Source organism: Callorhinus ursinus, unplaced genomic scaffold (genome assembly GCF_003265705.2).
Source record: "Callorhinus ursinus isolate GAN/ISIS: 27379988/994484 unplaced genomic scaffold, GSC_fseal_2.0 scaffold108, whole genome shotgun sequence".
Classification (NCBI taxonomy): Eukaryota; Metazoa; Chordata; class Mammalia; order Carnivora; family Otariidae; genus Callorhinus; species Callorhinus ursinus.
Genome location: NW_027397170.1, coordinates 583,361 through 611,259, shown reverse-complemented (window position 1 = coordinate 611,259; position 27,899 = coordinate 583,361). Strand labels below are relative to the sequence as shown.

Here is a 27,899-nt window from a genome sequence, read left to right as displayed (position 1 = left end):
TCCGACCCACGGATAAAGTGGCGCCCCCTACGCACAGGAACCGTCCCTGGGCCCCCGCCCCGGCGCGGAGACCACCGTGGACCTCCGGGGGCGGGAGGCCGCTCTGGCCCCAAGCGGAGCCTCTCGCTGGTAGACGGGCCCGAGGGAGCCTCTCTGGGCGCAGCGCCGCTGAGCTGCTCGATGCTCCAGCCGGAAGTGCTCTTCACCGCCTACCTCCTACCCGCCTCTCTGGTCCCGGCGGTAAGATGGCGGCTGCCGCGGAGTGCGATGTGGTAATGGCGGCGACCGAGCCAGAGCTGCATGACGACGAGGAAGCGAAGAGGTAACCGGGTAGCAGGGGAGTGGAAGGGGTGAGCTTCAGCTCCGTGACCCCGGGAAACCCGTCCCTGCCATGATGCAGCCCCTGTTGAGGCGATGCCCCGCCCTCCGCGACCCCCCCATCTGAGATAAGTCCCGATAGACCCCCTCAAGGGGCGCTCCCGGAGGTCGGCCCTCCCCTCCTGCTTCCGCCTGGCTGGGGAGCGGAGGCACAGCCTTGCTCTCCGGCCAGGAGGAACGTCACCCCTATTGTAGAAGCCGGGTCTCTGAGGGGATCTCAGAGGTCTGTTATGGGGTGGGGGAGGCTGCGCGGCGACGATGACGACTTCCTTACATCGCCGCCGACCCCCCTTCTCTTGTTAACTTCTGTGCATTGTTGTCTGTCAGCACTTTGCATCTCCAGAGCCCTTGTTCTTCTCACCCCCGTTCCTCAGTAAGGTACCCCAGCGACCACTAGCCTGGGTCCGAGTGTGTCTCCATTATTGACCTGGTGCCCATTCCCCGTACCCCAGAAGTCCGAGATGAGAGGGGAAGAAGGAAGAGTGAGGGCCTTGTCTCATGCTCTACACGTCAAACTCCTGCCCCTCCGTCCTTCCGGAGGAAGATCCTCATTCTTCCCAGGACTGTTCTTAAGTTGAACAGCAGAGAGGAAGGCAACTGCTTGGGCGCTGTTGGCACTGCTGGGCAGCCGCAGTGGCTCGAGATTGCCAGTCTGGGCTAGCCAAGGGAGCTGCTGAGTGAGTGGTTTTCGAGAACACTCTGGATTCTGGCTACAGCTAAGGCAGGTTATTGGAAGTGGGTTGGAACGCAGTTGTGGGTAGTCATAGTTGTCCTAATCCTGAAGGAGAATTATCGAAAAGGTTCGGGAAGCCCGGCTTCCATTCCTTATCAACTGCAGATTAATTGGCTACAATTCCTTTAGTTTCTTTCCCTCGTCTTCCATATCTTTGTACTAATCCCTGTATGGCTTCAGTCTGGCTTCATGAGATCGGAAACCAGGATTCTGAGAATTTTTTACTATCCAAATTAGAAATACAGGAGGTACTCACTGTGGCGGAATGAATAGTTACCAAGCTTCAGCGTAGTTTACTGCAGCCTGTGTCCCAAGATCTGCTGAGAACTGAGAGGCTTGACAAAGTGTGTAGTAAGTCCCCGGGATAATCAGAGAAGGCAGGATACCATAGTCTAGTCTCTGTTCTTAGTTTTGAGTTTTCACATCATACCTAGTTCTCAGGTGGTTAGGATTAAGCATCATTAAAGAACTGCAAAATGGGAAACACCCCTCCCCCCAGCCCGGCACAGACAGAGCTTACATTAATTGCAAGGATTTGCTTGGTATTGTAAAGAGTTGGGGGGGGGGTTGTGTGCTATAAATAGGAACTCGGTCTATATGTAGTAATTTGAAAAAACCTTTTACTTAGTATAGATCTTTGTCCCTAATTGGGGTTTACTTCAAAGCCCTCTATCTAAAGCAGGACCTTCTTTAAATAAACAAACACGGCCTCATAAAGTTATAGTAAATGAACCTGAAGATATATTAAGAAATGCAAAATAGGTGATGCTGTGACATGACCACATCACACAAAAACATCATATTTGGTAGCAGTACAGCAGAATAAGGAGGGGTGTTGACTTAGGTTAACTGCCTTATTTCGTGGAATTTAAGATGTCATTGATTGTAAAATGCACGGTTTTATCTACCACTGAGAAAAAATACTGTAAATTTAACTGTGAAATAAATACATCCTTGCTAGACTTACATGTAATACATACTTATATAGATCTTTTAGTTATAATAAAACATAGATACTTAGTATTTACAATTTATGTGAGCAAATCAAAAGGAAAATATAGTGAAATCAAATCACAGTTTGACTTTCTGCCATGTAAGGCATCCTTAAGAGAGTAAACACTGGGCTCTGTTAGTAAGAAAAAGCCTTGTTTGTGTATGGTTTTCCAATGCTGAAAATGGAGTGATGATGTAGAGGTTTTGGAGGAAGGTGATTTTACATTTTTCATGTATCCTGTAATCCTGTGTAGCCATAGCAGAGGGCAGGGATAGGGACATCCCTTACAGATGCCCTTTAGTCATTTGGCCAAGTTTGTGTCTCTCGTTACAGTCCTACTACCAGTTCACTTGGGGACATAGGAGTTGATGGGTCTCTTGGGTAGTTTTTGTGAAGTTCCAGCAAGGAGTCCTTCCTTCCTTGCTTCTTGGCTCAAGGGCATGCTGCTGCTGCTAAATTGTTACAGTCCCACAGGGGGCAAAGTGAGAAGAGCTTTCAAGACATGGGGCCTCATGGTTGCAGCATTTTAAATGGCTGCATGTTTTATTTCATTAGCTTTAGTGTCTCTAGAGAGAAAAGAAAAGGACTTCAATTTCTTTTTTAAAGTCTGTCACTCTGACAAAGTTCTTTTTCCCCCATAGCAGCTGAGAGGCTAAAATAAAAGATGAGAGATAGATCAGGGTTCTGAATTTTTCTTTGCCCACCAGAACAGAGAAAGCTACTTTGGGGAGCCAGAGAGCTAAATTTCAGAGGTTTTACAATTCAGCTAATTTAATTTCAAGCCTTAAACACTTTCCTGGGAAGTTGCTGATTGCTTTATCTGATATATGAATACCTGTCTCAAGTGAAGGCTCTCTGGTCACATTTCCTGGGCTGGGGAGGTGTCTGTAGGTAGTCTTTATTATGGTAAAATCGAAGGATTTCAAGTTGCTCATCAATAGAGGAAAAACTTCTCTGTCTCAGCATGTATCCAGTGTGACTGGACAATAGAGTCTAAAGGAACCAATGGAAGCCGTAGATTTAGGAAATAGAACATCCTTATCTGATTCCTTGATCTGATAATCTTCTGTGTATCTGTTTCCATGGTGGACTCAAGCAAGAACATTAGGTCCTTTCTCAGTATCCAGGTATCATAAACTCTGTAGAGTTTGCTTTTTATTTCTCTATTCATGTTGTTGGTGGGAAGCACTGAACCCTGAATCCATATCTCAGGGTCTGCTGCAGTTGCTATTTATTTATTTACTACAGCTTCCTGGGACATCTTGGAGTTCATGGCCATAACTGAAGAGCTTGTGGGGATGCCTTCCCCAGCTCTTCCTCTGTTTTAAATTCTTAGGCATTTGTCTCTCTAAACTTTCTCTTTTTTTTTTTTTAAAGATTTTATTTATTTATTTGAGATAGAGAGAATGAGAGATAGAGAGCACGAGAGGGAAGAGGGTCAGAGGGAGAAACAGACTCCCCGCCAAGCAGGGAGCCCGATGCGGGACTGGATCCCGGGACTCCAGGATCATGACCTGAGCCGAAGGCAGTCGCTTAACCAACTGAGCCACCCAGGCGCCCTCTCTAAACTTTCTCTTGAAGTTCCATGGTAGGCAGCTAGACATTTCAGTAAGCCCACAAGCTGAATGGAATATTATCTTGACCTTAAGTTCAAATCAGTGAAAACACTGCTTTCAGCCTTCATTTTCATTTTGGTATACTTTAAGTGTGGGGTCAGAGGTGAAGAAATGGGAGGTGGGACAAATGAGTCATGGTTAAGGAGAGGATGAAGCTAGGAATACAGAATCCTGAATACCAGTATTAAACTTGATTAATTGGTTAATTGAACCTAATATTAACAAGTGGCAAAATTGTTAAATCAGGGGAACCTGGCTGGCTCAGTTGACAGAGCATACAACTCTTGATCTTGGGGTTGTGAGTTCAAGCACCAGGTTGGGTGTAGAGATTACTTAAAAATAAAATCTGGGGCGCCTGGGTGGCTCACTTGGTTAAAGCGACTGCCTTCGGCTCAGGTCATGATCCTGGAGTCCCGGGATCGAGTCGCGCATCAGGCTTCCTGCTCAGCGGGGAGTCTGCTTCTCCCTCTGACCCTCTTCCCTCTCGTGCTTTCTATCTCTCATTCTCTCTCTCTCTCAAATAAATAAACAAAAAATCTTTAAAAAATAAAATAAAATCTTTAAAAAAATTGTTAAATCATAACTGGAGTTAAGGTAGTGTACAGAGGAAGGGTGTCTCCTTGCTGCTTTAATTCAGGTCCATATACTAAGCAGAACCAGAAACCAACCAAATTGAGCCAAGTTGAATGGCAGTTGCTCTACTGTCTAGTCCACTCCCAACGACCAGAAATCTGATTGGCTTAAAACCCAGGCTTTTTGAACATTCTAGCCAATCAGGGATGAGTGTAGTCATTGAAGCTAGTATTTTAAAAGTTTTAAAAAGCTGAGTACTGGGCACTTGCCTTTGCTTTTTTTTCTCTAGGACTTTAGAAGATTGGAGAACAATGGTCAGCGGCTGCCTAGGTGCCTTGTGGTCTGATGCACAGTCCCTCTGAGAGCCCATTTCTCCCTTACTCCACTAATGTTTGGTCCCTTTTCTCCAGTGCTGAGTGATGTGGAAGTTACTTAGAGGTCGTTCCAGGTATTCTTTTAAACTGTCTGAATTTCAGCAGTAAGAGCAGGATTCATCATACAAGTTATCCCAATGTCTATTCATTTTATTGGATTGACAATTTTTTTTCTTCCCCATATAAATCAGAATAGCAATTCCTGTGTTTTATCCCACCATTGGCAGGGGTATGAGTGGTTGAGACTTTTGAGAATGAAAATATGAAGAGGAATATTTGACTTTCAGAGTCCAATTCTGACCCCTAATATTCTGTTGTCATATGACTTGAAGTTTTTGTGGGGAGGCCAGATTGTCAAGCAAAGTGTTAGCCATCTCTTCTGATTCTATTATTAGGCTTTTGGAGAACGTGTGTGAGGCAGGCAAGATTTTCTCTTATTCTTGGGGAGTTTCTGTCCTGAGAGTTCTTCCTCTGGCAGTTTGCTCTGAGGTAGTCAACCACCTGTTAAAGTAAGGAACCAAGAGAACTTTATTTTATTATTTTTTGTGAGAACTTTAGAAGCCACATACCAGTTGACAATTTAGACTCCTCACTCTGGTTCCCATCTCCACCCCCACCTCCCCAAAAAACTCAGAAAGCAGCCTTTTTCTTAATTATAGTTCCTTAGTTCTAGATTTTTGTTGGGTGCTAATGTCCCAATGAGGGTAGTAGGAGATCTCACAGAATGGGGAACCAAGGGATAGAAAATGGTGGGTTTTGGGTTTTGGGTATGTTATGAAAATAAGCCTCTGCCTAGCAGCTTTATGGTTGGGTCTTCTGTCCCCTGGAGTAAAGGTTAGGTAGATGCCACAGATTGTGACACCTCTCATTTAAGGAACTAGGATAAATTTATTGTGGGTTGAGTTAGCTATTTCATGTGTGTATCTTTCTGTGTGCAATAACAGGATTTCCGTCTGGGTTGATTGATTAGTTGGTTGCTCCCCCCCCCCCCCCCCACCATTGAATAAGAGATTGCCAACTCCAATGTGTTGCCTGGTGTCCTTCCCTGCTCGAGCAGTAGAGAGTGCTGCTGCCTTGCGTAGACTGTATCTGTGACTCCACTCGGTCCTTTCTGGCTCTGCCTCTGTTGAGGCTTCCCCCTGAATGTCCAGAAAGAGAACTATTTGAACTGGTATGTTAATGAGTTTTCTTCATCTTCATCTCTTCCCCTCTTTTTGGGAGAAGGGTGAATATTTTGATTGTGCTTTAAAGTGAAAGCAGAAGCTGTTTATTCTAAAGCGAATTGAGTAAAGGAAGCTGGGTAGCCCATTTTTACCACCTGGTAGCAGTTGCAGAGCCCACTCTGTTTTCTCTGGAGGGTTATGAAGCCTTTATTCACACCCAGCACATAGCACCTTGCTTTCAGCAAGCACTGAATCCGTGGAATTGCTCCACTTACCTATATAAAATTTGTCATTTCATCCCTAGACTAGTTAGAAAAGAAAGAATAGTATGTGTTTAGTAAGATGGAATAAAAGGCTCCCGGGCTTCTTTTACTTTATTCTCTTATGGAGGTCAGAGAGTGCAACGTGAAACAGGCCCTGTGACATGCCTTTGGGGACAAGAGGTCTCGGACTGTGGGAAGGAGGAAGGAATTTCTACTCTGAGGCTGGCGAAGATCCTGTAAATTCTAAAGGGCGGAGGATGTTTCTAGATCAACGGGCAACTAGTAAACTTGACTGAATAAAAGAGATGAGTGCAACAATCACAGAATGAAGGTGACATTTTGGAAGTAGTAAATATAGTAAGAATGCATAAAGGATATTTGACTCAGGGGCAGTATAAAGTATTATTGTTAATAGGTATCTTCTAAGAGTCTTCCTGCCAATAAAATAGTCTCCAAAAGCAAAGGCCCTGAAATACTCCTCTGCTCTAACCAAAGAAATCATCTTGTCCTGAGTTGTATTTTTAGCAGTTAGATTTTTCTTCCACATCAGGAGTAGCCGAATACATCAAGAAAATGCAAAAAAAGAGGAAAAAAGGAGATCTCATTCAAGCTTCTGCATCTCTTTTGATTTAAACTATTATTAATGGCTATTAGAAGAGCTGAACTTTATTAAAAATAGATTGTTCTAGCCAAATACTTGAAATAAGTAAAAGCAGTCAGGTATGTTTTTGTCATACAAAAATCTAATCCACATTTCTTAAGTTGCAAATGTTATGGAATAGTGAACTGTGATAGTGTTTTTTTTTTTTTTTTAAAGATATATTTATTTATTTGATAGCACAAGGAGGGGGAGCAGCAGGCAGAGGGAGGGAGAAGCAGGCTCCCTGCTGAGCAGGGAACGCAATGCCAGGGGCTTGATCCAAGGACCCTGGAATCATGACCTGAGCCAAAGGCAGACGCTTAACTGACTGAGCCACCCAGGCACCCTGCTAGTCTTTATTTTTATGCACAGAGGTAACTAAACCTTGAAGTGATATTGTACTAATACTGAAGCATCTCATCCCTGTTTTAATAATTCACAAATACATGAAATGCGAAGCATTTCCAAAGGGAACTCAGTCATATTGAGGGCGTTTTAAAAACTGCCACCCAGTGAATCCTGCATTAATGAAAGCTGATGAGTAAAATTCTCTTTTTCATTGCTAAAAGATAGACTAGTTGGCCTAAGGCGAAGATACTGCTTTACCATTCAACTTGGAAGTATGTAGAGAGAAAATGGAGATTTTTATAGGGCATCTAATTTAGGTCACGTTGCAATGTGAATTGCTGTGTTTTAATGAATGTTTAATTTAGCTGAGCTGTAAATGTGCAGAGTTAACTGGAGATCATAAGCCCAAGTTGTCTGAATTGATCACATGATGCTGAGCCCTGCTAAGACCTGTGTGATACCAAATGATTCCCTTGGCATTTTTCGTTGGAGTAATTAGCATCTGTGATGAATGAGTGCTACATTGGGGGGGAGAGATTATAACTGCATGATCGGAGGATATACAGATTTTTAACACATGTAGTGTAGAAGGGCAGGTGTCAGGCTGCAGTTTTCTGATTGATGAAGTTATTTCCAAAAAATAATTTTAAAATATCAAAGCAGACCAAGAGCGGAATGTAGTCTCCTTACCTGTGTCTGTTAGAGAGAAGGCCGTCCAGGCCCTCCAGCACTCATCCTGTTGTGGTGGGCCCTCCCCTTATACCTCCAAAGAGGATAGAAGTTTTTGAAAATCTTTCAGTAGCTCTTTCACAGGAATTTGTTGCTGGCTATTAAAGTGAAAGGACTGGTTTGGTGGAGGGTAGAGTCTTTCCCAGCATCTCCTGGCGAGTCAGAGGTGAAGCTTATTCTGCTTAGAGATTGGGTGGGAAACTAGATAAATTAGTTTTAATCTAAAAACCTTAACTTTGGTTAACAGGATCTAGTGGGTTAAAAATCTGGGACTGTTAGAGTTAGGCAGCCTGTGCGGCTGCCTTGGGTACCTCACTGCTCTTCCTTGTTGAAGGACTTGTGAGAGTATTGCCATAACCACTTCAGGAGGCCCAGATCTTCCCTCGGAATGCCTTGGAAAATCTGAAAAAGCACTAGAGATGTAGTGTAGCTATTAATAGCTCCAGCAGGTCAGTTATGGCCAAGTCTCTATTTTGATGTGGTATTATATTTCAGGGTTTAGTCTGAATTTTATTTTGTGGCCATAGAAAATAACCTGTAGTGTAATTTAGTCCGCTTTGGACTCCTTTCCTCCTTTTGGTTGGTCTAGGTGGACCTAATTAATTCCAATCCTTCCTTTCTCAGTGCTGATGTGTTTTGGTAGGTACCTGTGGTAACCTCACTTGGTTATCAAATCCGTTGACTCTGGTGGTGAGTGGAGTGACAGATACCAGCACCACATTGCCCTCAATTCCCGTGTTAACCAGCTCTTCTCCTTCTTTTCCAGTCCCATGCCTTTGACATCTCATCCTTCAGTCCCTTTGCTGTAAGGGCAACTTGAACAAGCTTCAGCCCTTTCTCAGACTCCCAGGGCAGGACTTGAATGGATTTGACCCTGAAATTGTTCCTGATGCAGCCTTGTTCGGTTCTTGCTGCTGCCATGCTGGATTCCAAAGATCCACTTTTTCCTCGGCTGGTCTCACAGGGTCAGGCCCATTGGTTAAAGCTTGTCGCGCATTTGGTGGGGAGGTTCAAAATGAAGGAGGAACTCCACTTTGGGAGTTGGACCTGGAGGCAGAAAATAAGCATTCAGCCTAAAAGCACTAAGTGCCCATTGTTTAGGCAGCTGTTAATCAACCATGTTTCTATGAAAATAAGTCCTTTTCATGAGGCAGTTGTGTGGGAATAGCTAATTCTGGCCTGATGCTGTGCAGTGTGAGGTTAAAAACATGGTAACTTGTCACAACACAATTCTTCTTGTTCTTTCTGCTGTGGGCTGCCTCTACATTACTCGCTTTGTTTGCTCTAGAATGGAATCTACTCACCATTTACTAAAATGAAATGCATTTCTTGGGGGAGGCAAAGTCCAGTTCACTAGGTCTTGCATCTTAAAGAGAAAGGAGCCCTGCTCTCTGTGACTAATTGTTAGGAATGTCATTAGCTTGTTTAAATCCAGATTGTAGTTCTGGAGTTGGATTTTATACTCTGGGGCTATTTTATGTCTTAGTTTGAAGAAATTCACATTCATTGCCCATGTCTTGTTCCTGCAGGACAGGTTAATTTTTAAAGTCTTAAGCAATAGATAGAGGTGAGCGTTGGAGAGAAAGCATAGTAGACAGTGCATAAGTTTTGGAATCTGACAGGTGTGGCTTGACATCCTGACCTTGGGCCAGTTTTTAATCTCTACCCTTTATTTTACTCCTCTGAGAAACGGGAATAATGAAACACCTGGTAGAAAGATAACGCGTGGAAAGTACCAGGCTTCAGTAATTATTTCTGACTTTCCACAGAAATCATCCTTTGTGTTTTTATAGAAGCCGGTGCTGAAGTCCCTTGCCTCCATGGAAGTTAGTGTTTCAGGAAAGAAAGGGCACCTTTCTGTAGCTCTACAGATTGCTTCACCTTTGACTAATAAGCTTTCTACTGCTAATATGGTGTCTGTCCAAGTGCCTGGATACCTTTGGTTTTCCTCAAGAAATTGTGTATTTTTAGCCACTAGCCAACTGAAGAGAAGACTAGATCACAGTTGCATTGTGGGCCCAATGTTTCCTTTGAATTTACCACTCCATTTCTTCACAGCCGTTTGACTCAGCTTCTGACATCCAGTGTTGGGGGAGCCCTTTCTTCAGATCTCTTGGCATGTCTGCTCTTAAAGGATAGGCTCCTCATAGCTTTTATAGTGCCCTGTTTAATTTAGAGTTATAGGATGGTGTACACCATGTAGAAACATTGCAGTTGGTCTTAGAAATCTTGCAGTTGTGGGATCCTTCTTGAGGACTTTTAATAGCAGATGGCCTCTTTATAGCATTGTACCAGTTAGTGTAAATTATTCAAACAGATTTATGTCCATCACAGTTCAAATCTGTCAACATTTATAGATCATTCCCATTTTCCTTCTCCTTTCTTCTAGCAGCCTTTTCATGTTAGTAGGGCTTGCCAGGACAGTGCTGGAGAAGAATGGAAAGGGAGATCGCCTCAATAAAAGGAGGGCGGCTTTGCCACTTTGTAGTTTAAAATACGTAAGTACACGAATCAAATCTTCCCAGTGCCGATGTCCATAGACTCAAGCTGTAAACTCCCATACCATCACCATGTTAAGAATTGTCCCTGCTTCCCTTGAACTGGATCCTTTTTTGGACGTGTAGAGGACAGAAAAAGAAACAAAGATTCTTATAACAAAAATGCTCAGATAATTACGTTATGTTGCAGGAATCACTTGGGTAAAGAATTATCTTTGTCACTCAAGTTGGTCGTTAGAATGATTTGGGGGTATCTTTGGTAGAGGTTACTAGTTTTTTACAACATTGTTGGTCATGTCTTATTCGATTCTTGTTCCTTGATCTGGAATATAATTCTCCTTACATAACATTGTTCCTTCCGGAAAGTACAATTTGTCTAATGGCACAGCTTCAAAAATGGATCTTGGAGTAGGGCAGAAATTCTGATATTATCCACTTGGTGGTTATACAAGATACTATAGAAACGGTAGCATAAGTACCCACATAGATGTGATAGGCAGAGAGAACGTCAGTAGGTGGGTACTTCTGAGAGCATGGCACTGGCAGGCTGTACCTCATATGTCCCTGTACCCAAGTTCTTGGTCTCTGCTGTCACTCAACTCCGTCCTCCATCTTAAACACCAATATGCTATGTGTTTAACTCCTTTGCCATCTGCTTTTGCTCTGCTTGTCCTTTCAGTGACAAATGCATGAGCCAGTTTTCAAGAGAATAAATCATTAGAACTCTAGGGATGTGACCCCTTTCACATTAAGAAATCATTGCCCCCAGGGCGCCTGGGTGGCTCAGATGGTTAAGCGTCTGCCTTCGGCTCAGGTCATGATACCAGGATCCTGGGATCGAGTCCCGCATCAGGCTCCTTGGAAGCCTGCTTCTCCCTCTCTCTCTCTCTCTCTCTCTCTCTCTCTCTTTCTGTCTCTGTCTCTGTCTCTCATGAATAAATAAATAAAATCTTAAAAAAAAAAAAAGAAAAATCATTGCCCCTGAATGGAGTGATCTGTAACTGATTTTTTTTTATGTTTGCTGAAGAGGCAGCAGTTGTGACACGGGAAAGGAAGTAAACATAAAAATTCAGGGGCACTTGGCTGGCTTAGTTGGAGGAACATACAACTCTTGATCTGGGGGTCATGAGTTTGAGCCCCATGTTGGGTGTAGAGATTACTTAATAAATAAATAAATAAACTTAAAAAATTTCAGTCTCTGTGAGAGGATGTCTGAATTTGCTTGGTGTATGGGATATAACTATCGGCAGGAATAACGAGGAAAGGCAGGCCACACGAGAGAGGTTTTCTTGATTTGGTTTGAATGTATCTAAGTGACAAGAAAAATAGCGTCGAACAAATCTATAAATTCCTTCAAGTATTGCACTAACTTTCAGCTCAATATGCCCGAGGCTCTAGACCAAAGATTGCTCCCATGAGATTACAGAGGTTATTCCCTGTGTATAATATGCTCCTCTTTCTCTTTCCTTTTCAGGGAAGCAGAGTCTTTCAAGGAACAAGGAAACGCATACTATGCCAAGAAAGATTACAATGAAGCTTATAACTATTATACAAAAGCCATAGGTGAGAAGGATCTCCTGCTTCTGTTGGAAGATAAATTTGCTCGATATGAGTACTGTTATACATAGCAGCTCTTGAAAAAGTAGCCTTTGGCTTAGTGGGTTCATCACTTACTGTGCGAACTCTTTTGGACTTAATTGGCTTATGAGGGATGACTTATAAATGGGTAGTTCTTCATTTGACAAAGGCAATTCCAGGAATTCTAGATATGGCAAAAAAATAACCCACCTAAATGCATCTCAGCCATTTCCAATTCATTTAACCATGTTAGAAAATGGCCCTTGTATGGGGCGCCTGGGTGGCTCAGTTGTTAAGCGTCTGCCTTAGGTCATGGTCTCAGGGTCCTGGGATTGAGCCCCACATCGGGCTCCCTGCTCCGCGGGAAGCCTGCTTCTCCCTCTCCCACTCCCCTGCATGTGTTCCCGCTCTCACTGTGTCTCTCTCTGTCAAATAAATAAATAAAATCTTAAAAAAAAAAAAAGAGTACTCTTTAAAAAAAAAAGAAAATGGCCCTTTATAGATATTAATTATCAAGTCTTAACAACTTCCATGCTCTATCTGCCAGCATATTTTAATCCCATGTCAGCATATTTCTCACTTAACTTGCTTACAGGCTCTCCACCCCTAATTCAACAAATGCAAATTCATTTTCATTTCTTATTATATATAATATTCATTAAGAAGATAAATATGCTGACCCCTCCCCTTTAAAGAATAATTAGTGCACTTTAAAGCTATTATAAATTATTTTTAAGTAACTTTATTTTTTTAATAGGTCATACTATTGCTGCTGTCTGTTTGCACAGGTAGTCAAAAATTTGGCCATGGCCTTTTAAAGAGAGTACGTCAGCATTTCTATTATAGTTTGATTGCCTTGATGTAGTTCTGAGGGGAGAGGGCCCCTGAGTTTTTGAAGCAGTGACCCGTGCTAAGCTTTATTTTATTTTATTCTGCCCTTCCTGTAGATATGTGTCCTAAAAATGCTAGCTATTATGGGAATCGAGCAGCCACTTTGATGATGCTCGGAAAGTTCCGGGAAGCTCTTGGAGATGCACAACAGTCAGTGAGGTTGGATGACAGTTTTGTCCGGGTACGTAATGCGACCATCTGGGGAGGACCGGTTGCTGCAGTTGCTTTCCTTTAGCCCAGGGCTTCTCAGTCTTGACACTGTAGACATTTGGGGCCAGATAATTCTTTGTTGGGGAGGGCTATCTTGTTCATTGTATGATGTTTAGCAGCATCTCTTTAACCACTAGGTATAAGTAGCACCCCTACCTTCCCGGCTGTGACAACCAAACACGTCTCCAATGTTGCTAACCGTCCCATGGAGGGCGGGGTCTCCCCTGGGTGAGAACTGGCTGCTTTCATCCCATGTTGGGTTTTGTGTGGGTGTCTGTTCCTGCTGTTGATTGCTCTCTGCTTGGCCAATCATGCTCCTTTTCTTCGCTCTTTGCATTTCTTCTAGGGACATCTACGAGAGGGAAAATGCCACCTATCTCTAGGGAATGCCATGGCAGCATGTCGTAGTTTCCAGAGAGCCCTAGAACTGGATCACAAAAATGCTCAGGCACAACAGGAGGTATGGTTCTGATCTTGTCTGTATGGAAAGGGACACTGTGTTATAGTGACCTGAAAGTCAGAACTGAGAGCTACCAAAAAAAATAAAAAGAATTGAGAGCTAATCTCACTTCTGCCATTGCCACATCTGGGTAACTGTAGGCAAGTCTCATAGTCTGTCCAAGCCTCACTTTCTTATATGTAGACAGAGTTTTGAATATGATTTGTAAGACTTTTGAATATGATTTATAGCTTTAGAAATCTGTGAAATGTAGGGTTTGTGAGATGGCTGAGGAGCAGGCAGATGCTGCAAGGAACTGATTTGAGTGAGGTTAAAGAATTTGAGTAAATTCAAATCCCGATTAAATCAGTAGCAGCTAAAATGTGTTTTAGTTCCATTTATACCCAATTTACTCCTGGATGCATTTTAGTGAGAATCTGGAAGCTTCTGCTCAACCTCTGATAATGCCGTGCCTTTAATTTATGTCTATCAAAGCACCACTCTGGTGTTCCTGGCTTGAAGTTCAAACTGAGGTTGCAGGTAGGGCTTTAGCCTGCCTTTTAGGAGTCTTGGCTGTATCTTCACCAACTTGATTTGTGAGAAGTCTGTCGTTCTGATTTTCTTGAACTCATAATTCATCAAAGCCTTGATTTTTGTGGTTGTTAAATCTACAACTTCATTAAAACTTTCCCTATCTGATTTTCTGGCATAGTTCAAGAATGCTAATGCAGTCATAGAATATGAGAAAATAGCAGAAACGGATTTTGAGAAGCGGGATTTTCGGAAGGTAAAGTACAACTATGGGGAAATCTCATCTACCCTTTATCACACTGCCGCGCATGCGCACGTATAGTATGTTGCAGAAGGGGTGTGTGTGTGTGTGGTATGGTACAGAAGATCCAGAATAATAAATTACCACTTCAGTTTGACTTTGCCTTTTTCTTTTCTTTCTTTTTTTTTAAAGACTATTTTTTTAAGAACAGGTTCACAGCAAAAAAAATTTTTTTTTTTTAAAGATTTTATTTATTAGAAGGAGAGAGAGAGAGAGAGAGCGTGAGAGCGGGGAGGGTCAGAGGGAGAAGCAGACTCCCCGCTGAGCAGGGAGCCCAACGTGGGACTTGATCCCGGGACTCCAGGATCATGACCTGAGCCGAAGGCAGTCGCTTAACCATCTGAGCCACCCAGGCACCCCCCTTTTTTTTTAAGATTTTATTTATTAGAGAGAAAGAGAGTTTTACAGCAAAATTGAGAGGAAGGTACAGAGTTCTCATATCCCCGTGCTCCCACACGTGCATAGCCTCCCCCATTATCAACATTCCCCACCAGAGGCACAATTTTTTTTTTTTACAATTTTATTTATTTATTTGAGAGAGAGAGCATGAGCAGGAGGAAAGGGCAGAGGGAGAGGGAGAAGCAGACTCCCCACTGAGCAGGGAGCCCGATGCGGAATTTCAACCCAGGTCCCTGGGATCATGACCTGAGCCGAAGGCAGATGCTTAACTGACTGAGCCACCCGGGCCTCCCCAGAGGCACATATGTTACAGTGACTTTTTTTTTAAATTTTATTTTATTACGTTAATCATACATTACATCATTAGTTTTTGACAGTCACATTTTTGACAGTTATGAATAGAGCTGCTATAAACATCTGTGTGCAGGTTTTTGTGTGGACATAAGTTTTCACCTCTTTTGGGTAAATAACAAGAAGTGCAGTTCCTGGATTGTGTGGTAAAAGTATGTTAAGTTTTGCAAGAAACTACCAAAATGGCCATACCATTTTTGCATTCCTGCTAGCAATGAATGAGAGTTCCTGTTACTCCACATCATCACCAGCATCTAACAAACTTTTTTGCCAAGGTATTTACTTTCTTAATTTTATTTGGCTGTATGATAAAAAGCAATGTGAGTTTACTTGAATTTGTTTCTGCTTTTGATACAAGATCGTCTCCTATGAGTGTGCTGGCTAATAGAGGGGATACTAGTTGGAATTACATATTAGGTTTGGATATTGGTTTAATTTGAATAATGAGAGCTAGCTTTGACCCTGCTTTATGTGAACTAGATGCAGGTCTACATAAAAAATAGAGGCTCCTTTTAGATTTTTCGCCAGTGTACGTAACCTGTCATCACTACTATTTTGATGTTAGGCCTTTCTGTGAAAGCACACTGCTCTTCTTGATGGAGCTGTGTGAGTCCATGAAAATGCGCCAGAGGGGTTGACCTACCTGAAAACATGGGAAAGGTACAAAAGTTCTAGATACCTTTCTAGATTTTGTTAATAGTGGTTATGTCTCATCTGTATAATTCCTAATTCCCTGCTTTAGATGATATTTGGAAGTAACTTTAATCATTAGAATTTCAAAAAGGAGGTGATTGGCCTCCTAAAAGGTAAAAACCACAGATGAGGGTCAATTTTCAGGATCACTTAAAAGAGGTTTGTATCATCCAAGGAATAGAGTTGTTACTTCATATGTGGGAATTTGCTCAGTGCTTCCTATAGAATGTACTCAATAAACGTTTGATAAAAGGGTACAGTTAAGAATTATTCTTAATTTTTCTTAAGTCACAAACTGTGCAGGTCTTTTATTTGGTAATAAATATTTCTGATTAGCTTATGCAGAGTCCCAGCATTAACTTATTAGCATCCCTCTTCTGTCCATTGGTTTTAATAACCACAGTGTCTTTGTACTCTGATTCATAAGTTTGTGTGTGTGTATGTGTGTGTGTTTTCCTTTTGTCACGTTTTCTGAGGTTTACATAGGCAAAAGCTTTGTCTCAAAAGGCAGTCTTTTGAGTTTCTTTTCTCTCTTGCCCACTCTGGAGCCAGAATCCCCAGTTTGTGATAGAATCCTCTGTTTGTGACATCCCAGCCCCCCCACTGTAGCTCATGGTGATGTCACAAATGAAGAATTATGATCCTGGCAGGGGAAACAGATGAACTTGGAAGAAACAAAGATCTTCTTTGCCTGCAGCTGTCCCTAGTCATGGGGAGTGGGGGGTGGGAAGTGAAGCACTAAGCCTTCAGCTGACACGCCACTGACCCGATGAGCAGAACCATCTCCCTATAGAACGTTGCGAAGGCAACAGGGTGTGGCTGCTTACAACTGACTGCTTCTCCCACCCCCCATTCTTTTTCTATTTAAGGGGGAAAAATTAGCACCATGACTCTATCTTACATGATATCTGAACTTTCATAGAATCCTTAGAACTTCTAGTTCTAATTTGAATAATGAGAGCTAGCTTTGACCCTGCTTTATGTGAACTAGATGCAGGTCTGCATAAAAAATAGAGGCTCCTTTTAGATTTTTGGCCAGTGCCAAAAATAGTAACCTGTGCCCTGAAAGAGAGTCCTCCCCACCACTGCTCTGTGAACACTGCAGTCTTCCAGTGGAGCAGCTCTTGGTGTTTCCCTACTTCTGCATATTTTCAAATTTAAATTTTTGAATAGGTGCTATTCATTGTTCAAAAGTTAGAAGTATTGGTTGGGGGCGGGGGAAGCTAAAAGTATAAACAGATATTCAGTGATAGGTATTCCCCCAAACTTCTGTCTACCTAGTTCTCACCCCCTAAAGTAATCTCTGGTCTTGTTTCTTCTGTTCCCTTCCAGTCTTGTTGTACGTATATAAGCAAATAGAAATATAGAGTCCTGATTTTCCTTTTTTTACACGAAAGGTCGTATGCGTTTCACTATTCTGTGCCTTGCTTTTTTTCACTTAGTACACCTTGGAAGTCTTTCTGTAGTAATACATGGAAAGTTGCTTCATTTTGTTTTAGAGCCACATGGTATTCCATTACATGAATGTCTAACCAGTTGCCTTTTTGCTGGAATTTGACCTATTAATGCTTTTGAGTTTTCAGACTTCATTTCTTCCTGATCCCCATGGCCAGATTCTTAGACCGAATGGGTGTCTCTTAATTCCACATTGCTCCTTTGGGTCATTTATCCTTGACAAGGATATGATTCAGCAAGGATCTCCCAGGAATAGCAGCTAAACCAAAAATGAAGGCTCAGAAAACAAAATTCTGAAAAAAAATAAAAATATATGGAGAGGCTTTATCAAACTGAAAGACAGTCTCAGCATGTGTGTGTGTGTATGTGTGTGTGAGTGAGAGAGAGAGAAACTTGCATTTTGGTTTATATATTAACATGTTAAGTGTAGTAATTTGAGATAGTCTATTTTTAGGACCATTTAAACCAACTATTTTATTGATATTCCTACTAAAATAGAAGTGGAGGGGCGCCTGGTTGGCTCAGTCAGGCAGCCAATACTTGATTTTGGCTCAGGTCATGATCTCAGGGTCCTGGGATTGAGCCCAGTGTCGGGCTCCATGCTCAGCGGGGAGTCTGTTTGAGGATTCTTTCTGCCTCTGTTCCTCTCCCCGCTCGCACTCCCCAAAATACATCTTTTAAAAAATAAAATAGATGGCCACTAGGGTACTTAGTAAGATATGAGGCTTATGGCACAGGAAGGAGGGAACTGTAAGCAATTAAATGATATAGGGAGCGACGATTCTCTATCAGGTTATTTTTGGTATCCTTATCTTACGTAATAGGCTAAGCATGGTGAATTATACAGAGTAGCAAATAACCGTATTTCTACACTAGAAGGATGTGAATTTTGATCACAGTTACTGTGGAGGCAGCTTAGCATGGTGATTAAAGTAACAGGCTCTGGAGTTGCAGTGTCTGAGACCGAATCCCATTTCTGTCACTTACTAGCTTTGGTGACCTTGAACACATTCCTTAATCTCTGCACTTTAGCTTCTCATTAATAAAATAAGGTACTTCATAAAATTACTTTTTAAAATTGTGAGCATTAAATGGGTCAGTATATAAAGTACTTAAATGTTTGCTGTTGTCGTGTCATCATCATCTGGATCAATTGCTCTCCTCGTTTCAGTGGTTTAATCAAATGAATCAGGTATGTTCCTAAGCTCTGATATTACTTTCCTTTTAATCTGTCTGTTGTCTGTGGCCAGACATTTATAAATGAAGATATTTCTAGAGTCCAGAATGAAGAGCCTTATTTGCTTTCTTCTCCCCATAGGTGGTTTTCTGCATGGACCGTGCCCTAGAATTTGCCCCTGCCTGCCATCGCTTCAAAATCCTCAAAGCAGAATGTTTAGCAATGCTAGGTCGTTACCCAGAAGCACAGTCTGTGGCCAGGTATGAAGTCAGGCCAGTTCTGCACTGAAATGTCCCACCACTGGATAGGTGCTGCCTGGCAGCACTCTATAGCAGGAGCTACCATATGTCCTGTAGGTAGACCAGGCAGAGCCAATCAGACCTTCCTGGGACTTAAAGACAAAATTAGACTGGATTTGAAAACCTACCAGATATATAGAAGTATGGTAGGTACTTCAGCTGTATGTCGAAGAACAGATGTGTGAGGTGGGTTTTTTTTGTTTTTGTTTTTTATTTCAGTGTCATTTTCTTCCTACACCACAGGTCTGTGAGCCCTGTAAAGGGCCAGGTAGTAAATATTTTAGGCTTTGTAGGTCATAGAGTCTTTGTCACAACTATTCACTTCTGCCACTATAGTGCAGAAGCAGCCATTGATAATAGATAGGCAGATGATGTGGCTAGATTTCAGTACAATTTAATTTATATAAACAGTGACAGGCAGGATTTGGCCCTGTGGGCTGTAGTTTGCCAATCTCTGTTCAAGTAAAGACTGAGACACATGAAGTGTATTAAAGGTAAATACAGGTGGTTTATTTGGGGAAGGTATGGAACGAGCTCATTGGGATCTCTCTACCTTTGGATACTTTCTATACTAGACACATGGTCAAGAGAAAAACTGGCGATAGCGATCACAAATGATAGTAATGGTGGGGAGATCCAAACCACGGCTGAATGTGCCCCTTTCCGGCTATTGCAGTGACATTTTACGAATGGATTCTACCAATGCGGATGCTCTGTATGTACGAGGTCTTTGCCTTTATTATGAAGATTGTATTGAGAAGGCGGTTCAGTTTTTTGTACAGGCTCTCAGGATGGCTCCTGACCATGAGAAGGCCTGCATTGCTTGCAGAGTAAGTTCTAGGCCCCAAAAGCTTCCTTTTTGAGCCTTTAAGAGAGTCAAGAGTGGAAGGTTCAAGATTCACATGAAATGTGATAGCTCCTTTTCCCACCTTGCCAGGATGCTTGGTCCTTTCATTAGAAATTATTTCAGAACTACTTTTATTTGCCTCAAGGCAAATGTGATCATACAGGGTCAGATCCTTCTAATACCTAAGTGTTTTTTTCTTTTTTTCTTCCCTCAGTGAAGAAAATATAGTAATGCTTATCCTAGGGAGTGGAGGTAAACCCTGGGTAAACAAGTCTCATTGGTATTCTGTTGTAAATTTTGGTTCTCCTGTCCACTCTGTGGGAAGCATCAGTGAGCAACGAATAGCCCAGGTGGCGGGGGCAGGGCAGAGGGTGGGTGGTGGTGGTCAGGGTTAGTGTGATGCTAAACACCTGGGATCTGAGAAATTGAAAATAGACTTGGGCCTCTCTGTACAGTGGTGTGAGGTTTCCTGGATGTTAACTAACCTCCCCTTCCTTTTTCCTATAGAATGCCAAAGCACTGAAAGCAAAGAAAGAAGATGGGAATAAAGCATTTAAAGAAGGAAATTACAAGCTAGCTTATGAACTGTACACAGAAGCCCTGGGGATAGACCCTAACAATATAAAAACAAATGCTAAACTCTACTGTAATCGGGGCACGGTTAATTCCAAGGTAAGCACTCAGTCTGGGTCTCGGGGCCTGTGGAGATATGTTTAAGGGACATCAAAGAGGTCTTGGGGATTCTGCCTAATGAGGGCAGGCCAAATGAAAGGAGAAAAGGTGGTTTTGGTGCAAGGCTCAGCTTCTTAGGAACTTCCTTCTGAGAGGCAAGCTTTTACCTTCTCTGTGGAATTGAAGGGCACTTGAGGGACAGTTTGGAAGGCTGTACCTACCTGTTCTTCCTCAAGATCCCTTTCCTCCACTAAAAGAATACCTAGAGGCTCTGGGATAATTTTTTAAGCAAATATTATTGCTGCTTTTGGCCTAAGCAAGTGATTCTTTCTTTCTTAGGAGTGATTTGGAGGAAAGTAGAGTATGAGGCAGGCTTAGTTTTTTTGTCCAGCATAAGTGATGGTCACCGCGCTCAGCAGGAAACGGTGTACAGGTCCACTGTAGTCCTGCGTGTACTGTGAGAAACAGCAGCAGGATCCTTGCTCTTACAGTGGCCAGCAGTTAGAAATCAGAGCAATTTTTAACCCTCTCATTGGCCTTTGGGAGAATGGAGGGCAGGAACCACCCTTACTATTCCCATATCCTATTTGGGCACTGCCCCGGGAACAGCAGAGGTGGTTTATCCCTGCACGTAAGTGTGCCTGGCTTCCATCCGGTAGAAGAGAAACCAGTTTCGAATCTGGTGTCCTTAGCCCTCTGAGACACTCCTTTCTCAGTGACTGAGAGTGAGTGTGACAGTTCGGGGGGCCAGCCTGACTGATCCTCTTAGAATTTTGAAGCCATGCTCACAGCCTCTGGGTTCCCTCAGTCTGCAGAGATGTGAAGTATGACTGCTCTCTCTCTCCTGAAGCTTAGGAAACTAGATGATGCAATAGAAGACTGCACGAGTGCAGTGAAGCTCGATGCCACTTATATAAAAGCCTACTTGAGAAGAGCTCAGTGGTGAGTGCCTCTGGTGGGTGAGGGGAAGAGGGGGTTGCTGCTGGCCTGCCAGGGGAATTGCATTGTGGATGCTGAAGCAGACCCAGGGATGTTGTGAGGTCATTTGGTCCTTCCCCCTGCCTCTAGGTGGGATTGTTCCAGCCCTAGACTATCTTTATAGACCTCCAGCGGAGGAGATTGCACAAGCTCCCTCAGTCTCCCATGCCTGTGTCTTACGCCCCTCACGGTCAGTAAGTTTCCTCTGATGCCTGACCCAAATTCCTTTTGTTAAAGTTTAAATCCATTTCCTTTGGAGATTGTATTTTGTGTTGTACACTTTTGCTCTAACTTGGCACAGTGCTTGGCACACAGTAGGTGCTCACTCAATAAATGTTTTGTGGAATGAATGTATGATGCTTGGAAGAGGAAGAAATAAAGTATCTCTTGGAGACAGTTGAGTCCTGTTTGTTCTGGGTTAGGGAAGACAGTCTCGGTTGGAAAGGATTTAATCTGGCTCAGCCTCCCAGCAGTATAAGGAAGCCCCTTTTGAAATACTCCGTGGGATTCGGTGATATATGAGCCAGGATATGCCTACCTAGATCTAGTGCCCAGACTTGCCTTCAGAGTCAGGGCAGTCCCCAGCTTGCTTATCCATCCAGACTCTGTGCTGTAGACAGGAACCTCAGCAAGGGCTAAGAGAGACTCCCACAAATCCATCTCTTCGTATTTCAGATTATTTCCCTGACAGAAAAACACATCCTGCCTTTAAAGTTCCAAAGGAAGACCTGTTTGTTGTGTACTAATCCTCTAACATTCGTGCCATTTCTTGTCACGAAATGTCAGGCCCAGAGAACTGGTGATGTTACTGACGCCTGAGGAGCCCATCATTCTTCAAGCTCCTCAGTCTCACCCGTGGTGCAGGGCATGGCCTGCCTCCCGTTTAGTTTTCCCCAAATTATCTCATTTTTTAAAAATAGGAAAATTGCTACTGTGTGGGTTTTTTGTTTGTTTTTAAGTGGATTTGTAAGTGGATGAGTAAGTCTGTCAAACAGAAACATCCACGGAATTGTATTCCAGACTGTGAGACCAGCTGTCAATCATCTCTTGTTTGCAAACCACTGGCAAACATGGAAGCTTTGGAAGACAACACATACCCTCCGACCCAGCTAGTGACTCATTTTAACAGATACAAAATGCTATTTGCAAGTTTACTGTGGTGTTATCTGTAATAGCCAGCAAAGAGAATCCCCTAAGTGTCTAGTGGGGCCGAGGTGGCTAGGTACATGACATGTCAACTCAGTGGACACTCTGCAGTGTTTGAACAGGAATGGGGAGAGAAGAGAAAATTCTTGGCTTGTTCGGGGGATAATTAAATCTTTATATGTGTTCAATAAGGAAAAATCAAATGGCTTTAATCAGACAACTCCTTACCTTTATGGTAGAAACAGAACTGTCCTCTGAGTGGCTCTGCCTTTGAGGTCCCACCACAGGGGACAGCATGCACTTTTGGGTACAGTTGGCCAAAATTTGGCCAATGATCCCCTCAGGTAGCCAGGGTTGACATGAAGTAGTGGAGATTAGTTCAGGCCAAAGCCTAACGAGGGGCTTTGCTGCCCCAATCTTCCTCAACTTACCCTTGAAGTTGGGGAGACGGCCAGATCTTTGCTACATCTCTTGTCATGGGCTGGAGTTTCCCATTTTCCCTGAGGCTCTACTTCTCTCCTTTTTCTTCAACTTCAAAAAAATACCTTCTTAGTAGACATATAGTTGGTGTACAGTTCAGGTGTACAACACAGAAAAAAATTAAATGTGAAGATATCCCTGAATTTTAAAAACACATTAAGTAAAAATGCAAATCACTATAATAAGTTTGTTTAATACGTTCCAAAAGGGCATGGAAAGTTCATTAAGGTTGCTTATCTGTCACATCATTCTACACCTGGGCTATCCCCTTATTATTATTCTTCATCCTGTAAACGGGTTCTCTGAGCTCCTGGTAGCATTTGTGCCGTGTGTGTGCAGGGTACTGGCTTTTCTCACCATTTTTTTATTAAAGTTGTAAATTAAGATGTTGCTGGAAAATCAAAGATGCTTCAGAAGTTGGGCTTCCGTCTTGCCAGCCGCATCAGTAGCTCTGGCCTCTCAGCCCGGCGGAGCTCTGATGTTTGCAGAGACGGGTTGGTGTAGGGGCAGGGTAGTAAATTTGGTCTCTGTTGTGCAGTGGCTGGCTGTGGTGCAACCCGCTGATGCGGTCTGTCTCTGGAACTTCTACCACAGTCCGTTTACGTGGTAGGCCATCTTGGCGCCAGTGATCTTACCAGGACATGGAAATTACCACTTTGCTTCCGTGGAAGAGAAGGTCTTAAAAGGTCCGGCAGTCAGCCTGGCAAGCTTGTTTCTTCCCATCTGGGCCAGCCCCCTGCCCTTCTCTTCTGCACTACTGAAACAAGCAAGTCTGTGTTTCGAGTCTCCTTTTCTCTCACTTACCTACGTCTCTCGGATTGATTAGTCTTATTGGAAGCATTTGCCAGCAGCCACCACCTTGAACTTGATCCTTCTAGTGGCTCACTAATCCCACTTCTACTCTGGATCGGAGCTGGCCCTGCATGTTTATGGCACGACAGGTTTCAAAGCTTTTCCTTATCCATTGCTCTCACTTGATAATTTTTCTTTTGCATTTCAATCCCAAGTAAGTGTTCAAGGAGGTGCGTTCACATTGCCTTTCCTAAGGCAATCCAGATGCCTCTCGGGGGCTCTTTGACATCAGAAGGAACCTTCTCCTGTTGGTTGCTTTCTGCTCAGAGCAGAGTCTCACTTTGCTGGTTGGGGGCAAGTGGCATGAGATCTCTCTTTTTACTTGAGGAACTGGTAGTTTAATTTTTCACGGCTAGCTTAAGGACTCCTGTTTCGTGAAGCATTTCAACCAAAAGTGTGTGTCTCTTGCTTGAGCTGTGCCTCTTCTGCCAGAGTGATACCGAAGGCCATTTCTATTTATGTTGCTGTACCACCCTGTATTTCCTTCTCAGTTACATGGACACAGAACAGTATGAAGAAGCAGTGCGGGACTATGAAAAAGTATATCAGACGGAGAAAACAAAAGGTAAAGGGGTCTGAGAACATGTTTCTCGGGGAACTGTGAGGTCTTACTCTTAGGCCCTTAAAATTGGACATGGGATTGTTTGATTCAGGGATCAGGGATATACCTGGAGCCTATTTGATTGCCAGCCAGGAAGAAGTGAACAGAGATGCCAAGTGCAGGATAAGGCACTTCTCTTCTGGCCCTAAATCCTCTCTTTCACTTTCACTTCCTTTTCTGTGTAATTAGGCTGATGTGAGGAACCAAAGTATGAGTAGTTTTTTGTTTGTTTTTTCTTTTTTATCTTCAGAAGAAAACACCATAAACACGCCTGGTATGGTTAAACAAGGCTTCTGACTGTAAGGCATCTATCTGGGTTAGGACCTGGTAAGGGAAACCAGAGTTAGGTTTGTCCATTGACTTTAGCTGTCTCCTTCTAGAACACAAACAGCTCCTAAAAAATGCACAGCTGGAACTGAAGAAGAGTAAGAGGAAAGATTACTACAAAATTCTGGGAGTGGACAAGAATGCCTCTGAGGATGAGATCAAGAAAGCTTACCGGAAACGGGCCTTGATGCATCATCCAGGTAGAGCGGGTATGGGAGGGGCCTTGGGAAGAATGAACCAGGCCGGCCCTGCCACACTGGGCCAGCACGAAAGTTTCTGGCTCTTTAGCTGGGAATGAGCTGTGGCTAGGTTCCCTACCCTCCAAACTTTGGAAGTACCAGATTCTAAAATCAGACATAAAGTGGTCTCTGTGTTAAACTTCGTTTTCTTGTGATTCTGAGTTTTTCCCATACTTCTCCCTTCAGATCGGCACAGTGGAGCCAGTGCCGAAGTTCAGAAGGAGGAGGAGAAAAAGTTCAAGGAAGTTGGAGAAGCTTTTACCATCCTCTCTGATCCCAAGAAGAAGACTCGCTACGACAGTGGACAGGACCTGGATGAGGAGGGCATGAATATGGGCGGTGAGCTGGCTGGGGCGGCTTGGGATGGACCTGACAGCTGTGGCTTGTTAGAGTTTTTCTGAAGATATTCCAAAGGGGAGTCTCTATAACAGCCAGTGGAGCATAGTGATGTGTAAGGCCCACCCTGGATAAGTACCTGTAATGTGTGAAGCACTGTGATGGGCACTGGAAATAACAGTTAAATCAAACAGGTTCCCAGAGCTCCGAGAACCCAGTCTTGGGCTTTGCAAACTCACCCACAGGCCCAGGCCACATCTGACCCCTGACCCTTGGATGTGGAGTCCCAACAAGGACAGTCAAGGGGAGCAGGTGCTCAGGATGCAGAGTGGGTACTTAGACGGTGAACAATAGCAAGGGAAGGCTTGGAAATGCAGAAATAATACCTCCAGGGAGCTGCGAGGGGCTGAGTGTGGGAGGATAGAGGGTGCTCGAGGCCGGGGAGGGTGAGACATGAAGCCCCAAAGTAGCTGGATGCCCCCTCAGAAGGCCTTGGCGGCCGGAGTAGGGGGAATATGGGCTTTTTCCTATTGGCTGGAAGTTTTCCCCCACTGCAGAGTGTATGCTGGCTGATATTTACGTGTGTCACCCATTCCCGGCAGACTTCATGAATTTCGGTTTCCACGAAAGACTTAAAGCGTAGCTGTCAGTGTCGCTGCTCACCATGAGCTCGGTTGGAGATGAGAGAGGCCAGGAACTCTGCACACTTCTCAGACCACTGTCTCTAATACCAGCCCTCTCTCCTCCATTAAGAAAATCTTGGAATTTAAAATAGGATTGATGACGTTACCTAGATAATCCTTATCTCTGGTTCAGGGTTTGTGTGTGTGTGTGTGTGTGTGTGTGTGTGCACACTTTAAAAACTTAGGTTTACTAATAGTAAACGTTGCTCTGCTCAACCGTTGAGAGAGGAGTAACGAGCAATCAAAAGCTATTGGAGGGTTCTAAGTAGGGGAGCTCCCAACCGGAGTTGAGCTCCGGAAGTATATTTGCGATGGCAGTGAGGACGTGGTTTGGTGCAGTGCAGGGGGGTGAGAGATGGCAGAGGGCATGATGGGTCGGAACGGATCGGAGGGCACGGCGGGAGATGTAGCAGGAGGTGGTTGCTGTTGTGTTGGAAGAGGGAAGGACGAAGCTGAGTGGCTTTGGGTGGCTGACTCGGAGCCAGTCACTAAACTAGGGGACCCGAGATGAGCAGGTACACAGGCAAGGAAGAATTTGCTTTTGGGCACAGTGTGCCTGTTGGATCAGCTGGTGGAGACAAGTCCTCTGTGGAGCTTAGGAAGTCAGGTGGGCATCAGGGCAGCAGACTTGCTGTGGTCTGGTGATAAGGCCACAGCACTGGGGTCAGGCAGAAACTGGGTTGTTCGGTTCTGCCGCCATCACTTGATCTTGAGCAAGTTACTTGAGCTCCCTTATAGGTAAGGTGTGCAGAGTACCCAGCACAATGATTGGCACCTAGTAGGTGTCAATCTTAATAAACCATGACTTTTTTTTTTCTCCCTGGCCTACAGTCTAGACAGAGCATGGAATCAAATGAATACAGTAAACCATAGATCTTATTCCTAGATTTAGTGTTGTTAGCGTTGAAGTGCTAGATTTTCACCCTCTCAGTAGCAGCCCCAGCATTATAGGGAGACAGCATGGGCGAGTCTTGTAAGTGCAGATGGCCTCCCAGTTGTTGAGAAGAAGGTCCGGCAAAGTAGGCTGAGGCAGAGACAGCTTTCCTTCAGACCTGGCTGGGAAGGAGGAGCGTGTCCTACGAGTGGGATGAGCAGTGATTGGCATGGGGAGTCAGTGAGGTTTTGGGGAAGGAGGTAAAGGATGCGGCTGGGAAAGCTTTGGGGACCCATTCTCAGCGTTGTCATAAGTTCCTCTTCAGACATGTCTAACTTTTTCCACTTTTTGTCCCTGTCCTGTTTCTTGTTCTGCTGCACAGATTTTGACGCAAACAATATCTTCAAGGCATTCTTTGGCGGTCCTGGGGGCTTCAGCTTTGAAGGTGAGTAAGCCTCCTGCTCTCAGGAGTTCCCAGATCACAGGCTCATAACGCGACTCCCCACTTAGGTAGCTCTTTGTCAGAGGGGCCCAGGAGTGGAGGCGGCAGAAGGCCCGCCTAGTAGGATACAGATCCACTCAGGTGCTGCTGAGGATGGAGGCAGGGAGGCTCCTGGGCGCACCATGCCTTGGGACCGTTAGTCCACACCTCTGCAGGGCCGGGGAGGCGTCTCTAAGCTGTCTTGTGCTGGGGCTTCTCTGCAGGAGTGAGGCTAAGAAGCCACACACACAGCTGCTCACATGCTTCCCTGAGGCCCCAGGGCCTAGGCTGTTGATGCTCTTGGCAGTTTTTCTGTTTGAGTTTGAAGCCGCCCTTGAAGACTTTCCCATAATCGGTAGAGTGATCTTCCCACCTAGAGCCAACTAACAAGCCCTTCTTTTGCCTTACAGCATCTGGTCCAGGGAATTTCTTTTTTCAATTTGGCTAATGAAAGGAAACCATCCAGAACCCAGAAAGTGCAGACTTGCTCAGTGTAACCTTGAACGTGGGCACAGTTCACCTCCTCCCTTCATCTGGTCTCCCCGTCCTTAGAGCAGTTTCGTTTTCTTAGTTGGATACCCTGTGTCTGTGTGAGTGGGGGGAAAGGAAAGGGAGCCAGCGCCGAAGACTGCGGGGAGGGGAGGGAGGCGGGGGGTGGACAGGGAGGCAGCTTGTGAATTTTTGTTTTACTGTTTAACTTTATTAAAAAAGAAAAAAAATTAAGAGAATAAAATGTTTTGACCCTTTCTG

General features: G+C 43.9%; 1 protein-coding gene across 2 annotated transcripts; it reads left to right on the top strand.

The window, feature by feature from the left end:
- Nucleotides 1–169: 169 nt before the first annotated feature.
- Nucleotides 170–27,899, top strand: DNAJC7 (DnaJ heat shock protein family (Hsp40) member C7). Of its 2 annotated transcripts, none has more exons than XM_025861712.2 (14): nucleotides 170–322; nucleotides 11,784–11,872; nucleotides 12,835–12,959; nucleotides 13,335–13,448; nucleotides 14,140–14,214; nucleotides 18,476–18,594; nucleotides 19,310–19,463; nucleotides 19,988–20,152; nucleotides 21,003–21,094; nucleotides 24,100–24,173; nucleotides 24,590–24,736; nucleotides 24,962–25,114; nucleotides 27,051–27,113; nucleotides 27,560–27,899. In XM_025861712.2, the coding sequence occupies exons 1-14, from the start codon at nucleotides 246–248 to the stop codon at nucleotides 27,595–27,597; spliced, it is 1,485 nt and encodes a 494-aa protein (XP_025717497.1). In that variant the 5' UTR covers nucleotides 170–245; the 3' UTR covers nucleotides 27,598–27,899. The 2 variants fall into 2 exon arrangements, with proteins under 2 accessions (XP_025717497.1, XP_073745584.1); XM_073889483.1 differs by lacking the exon at nucleotides 170–322 and adding an exon at nucleotides 4,604–4,742 and having other exon boundaries at nucleotides 27,560–27,898.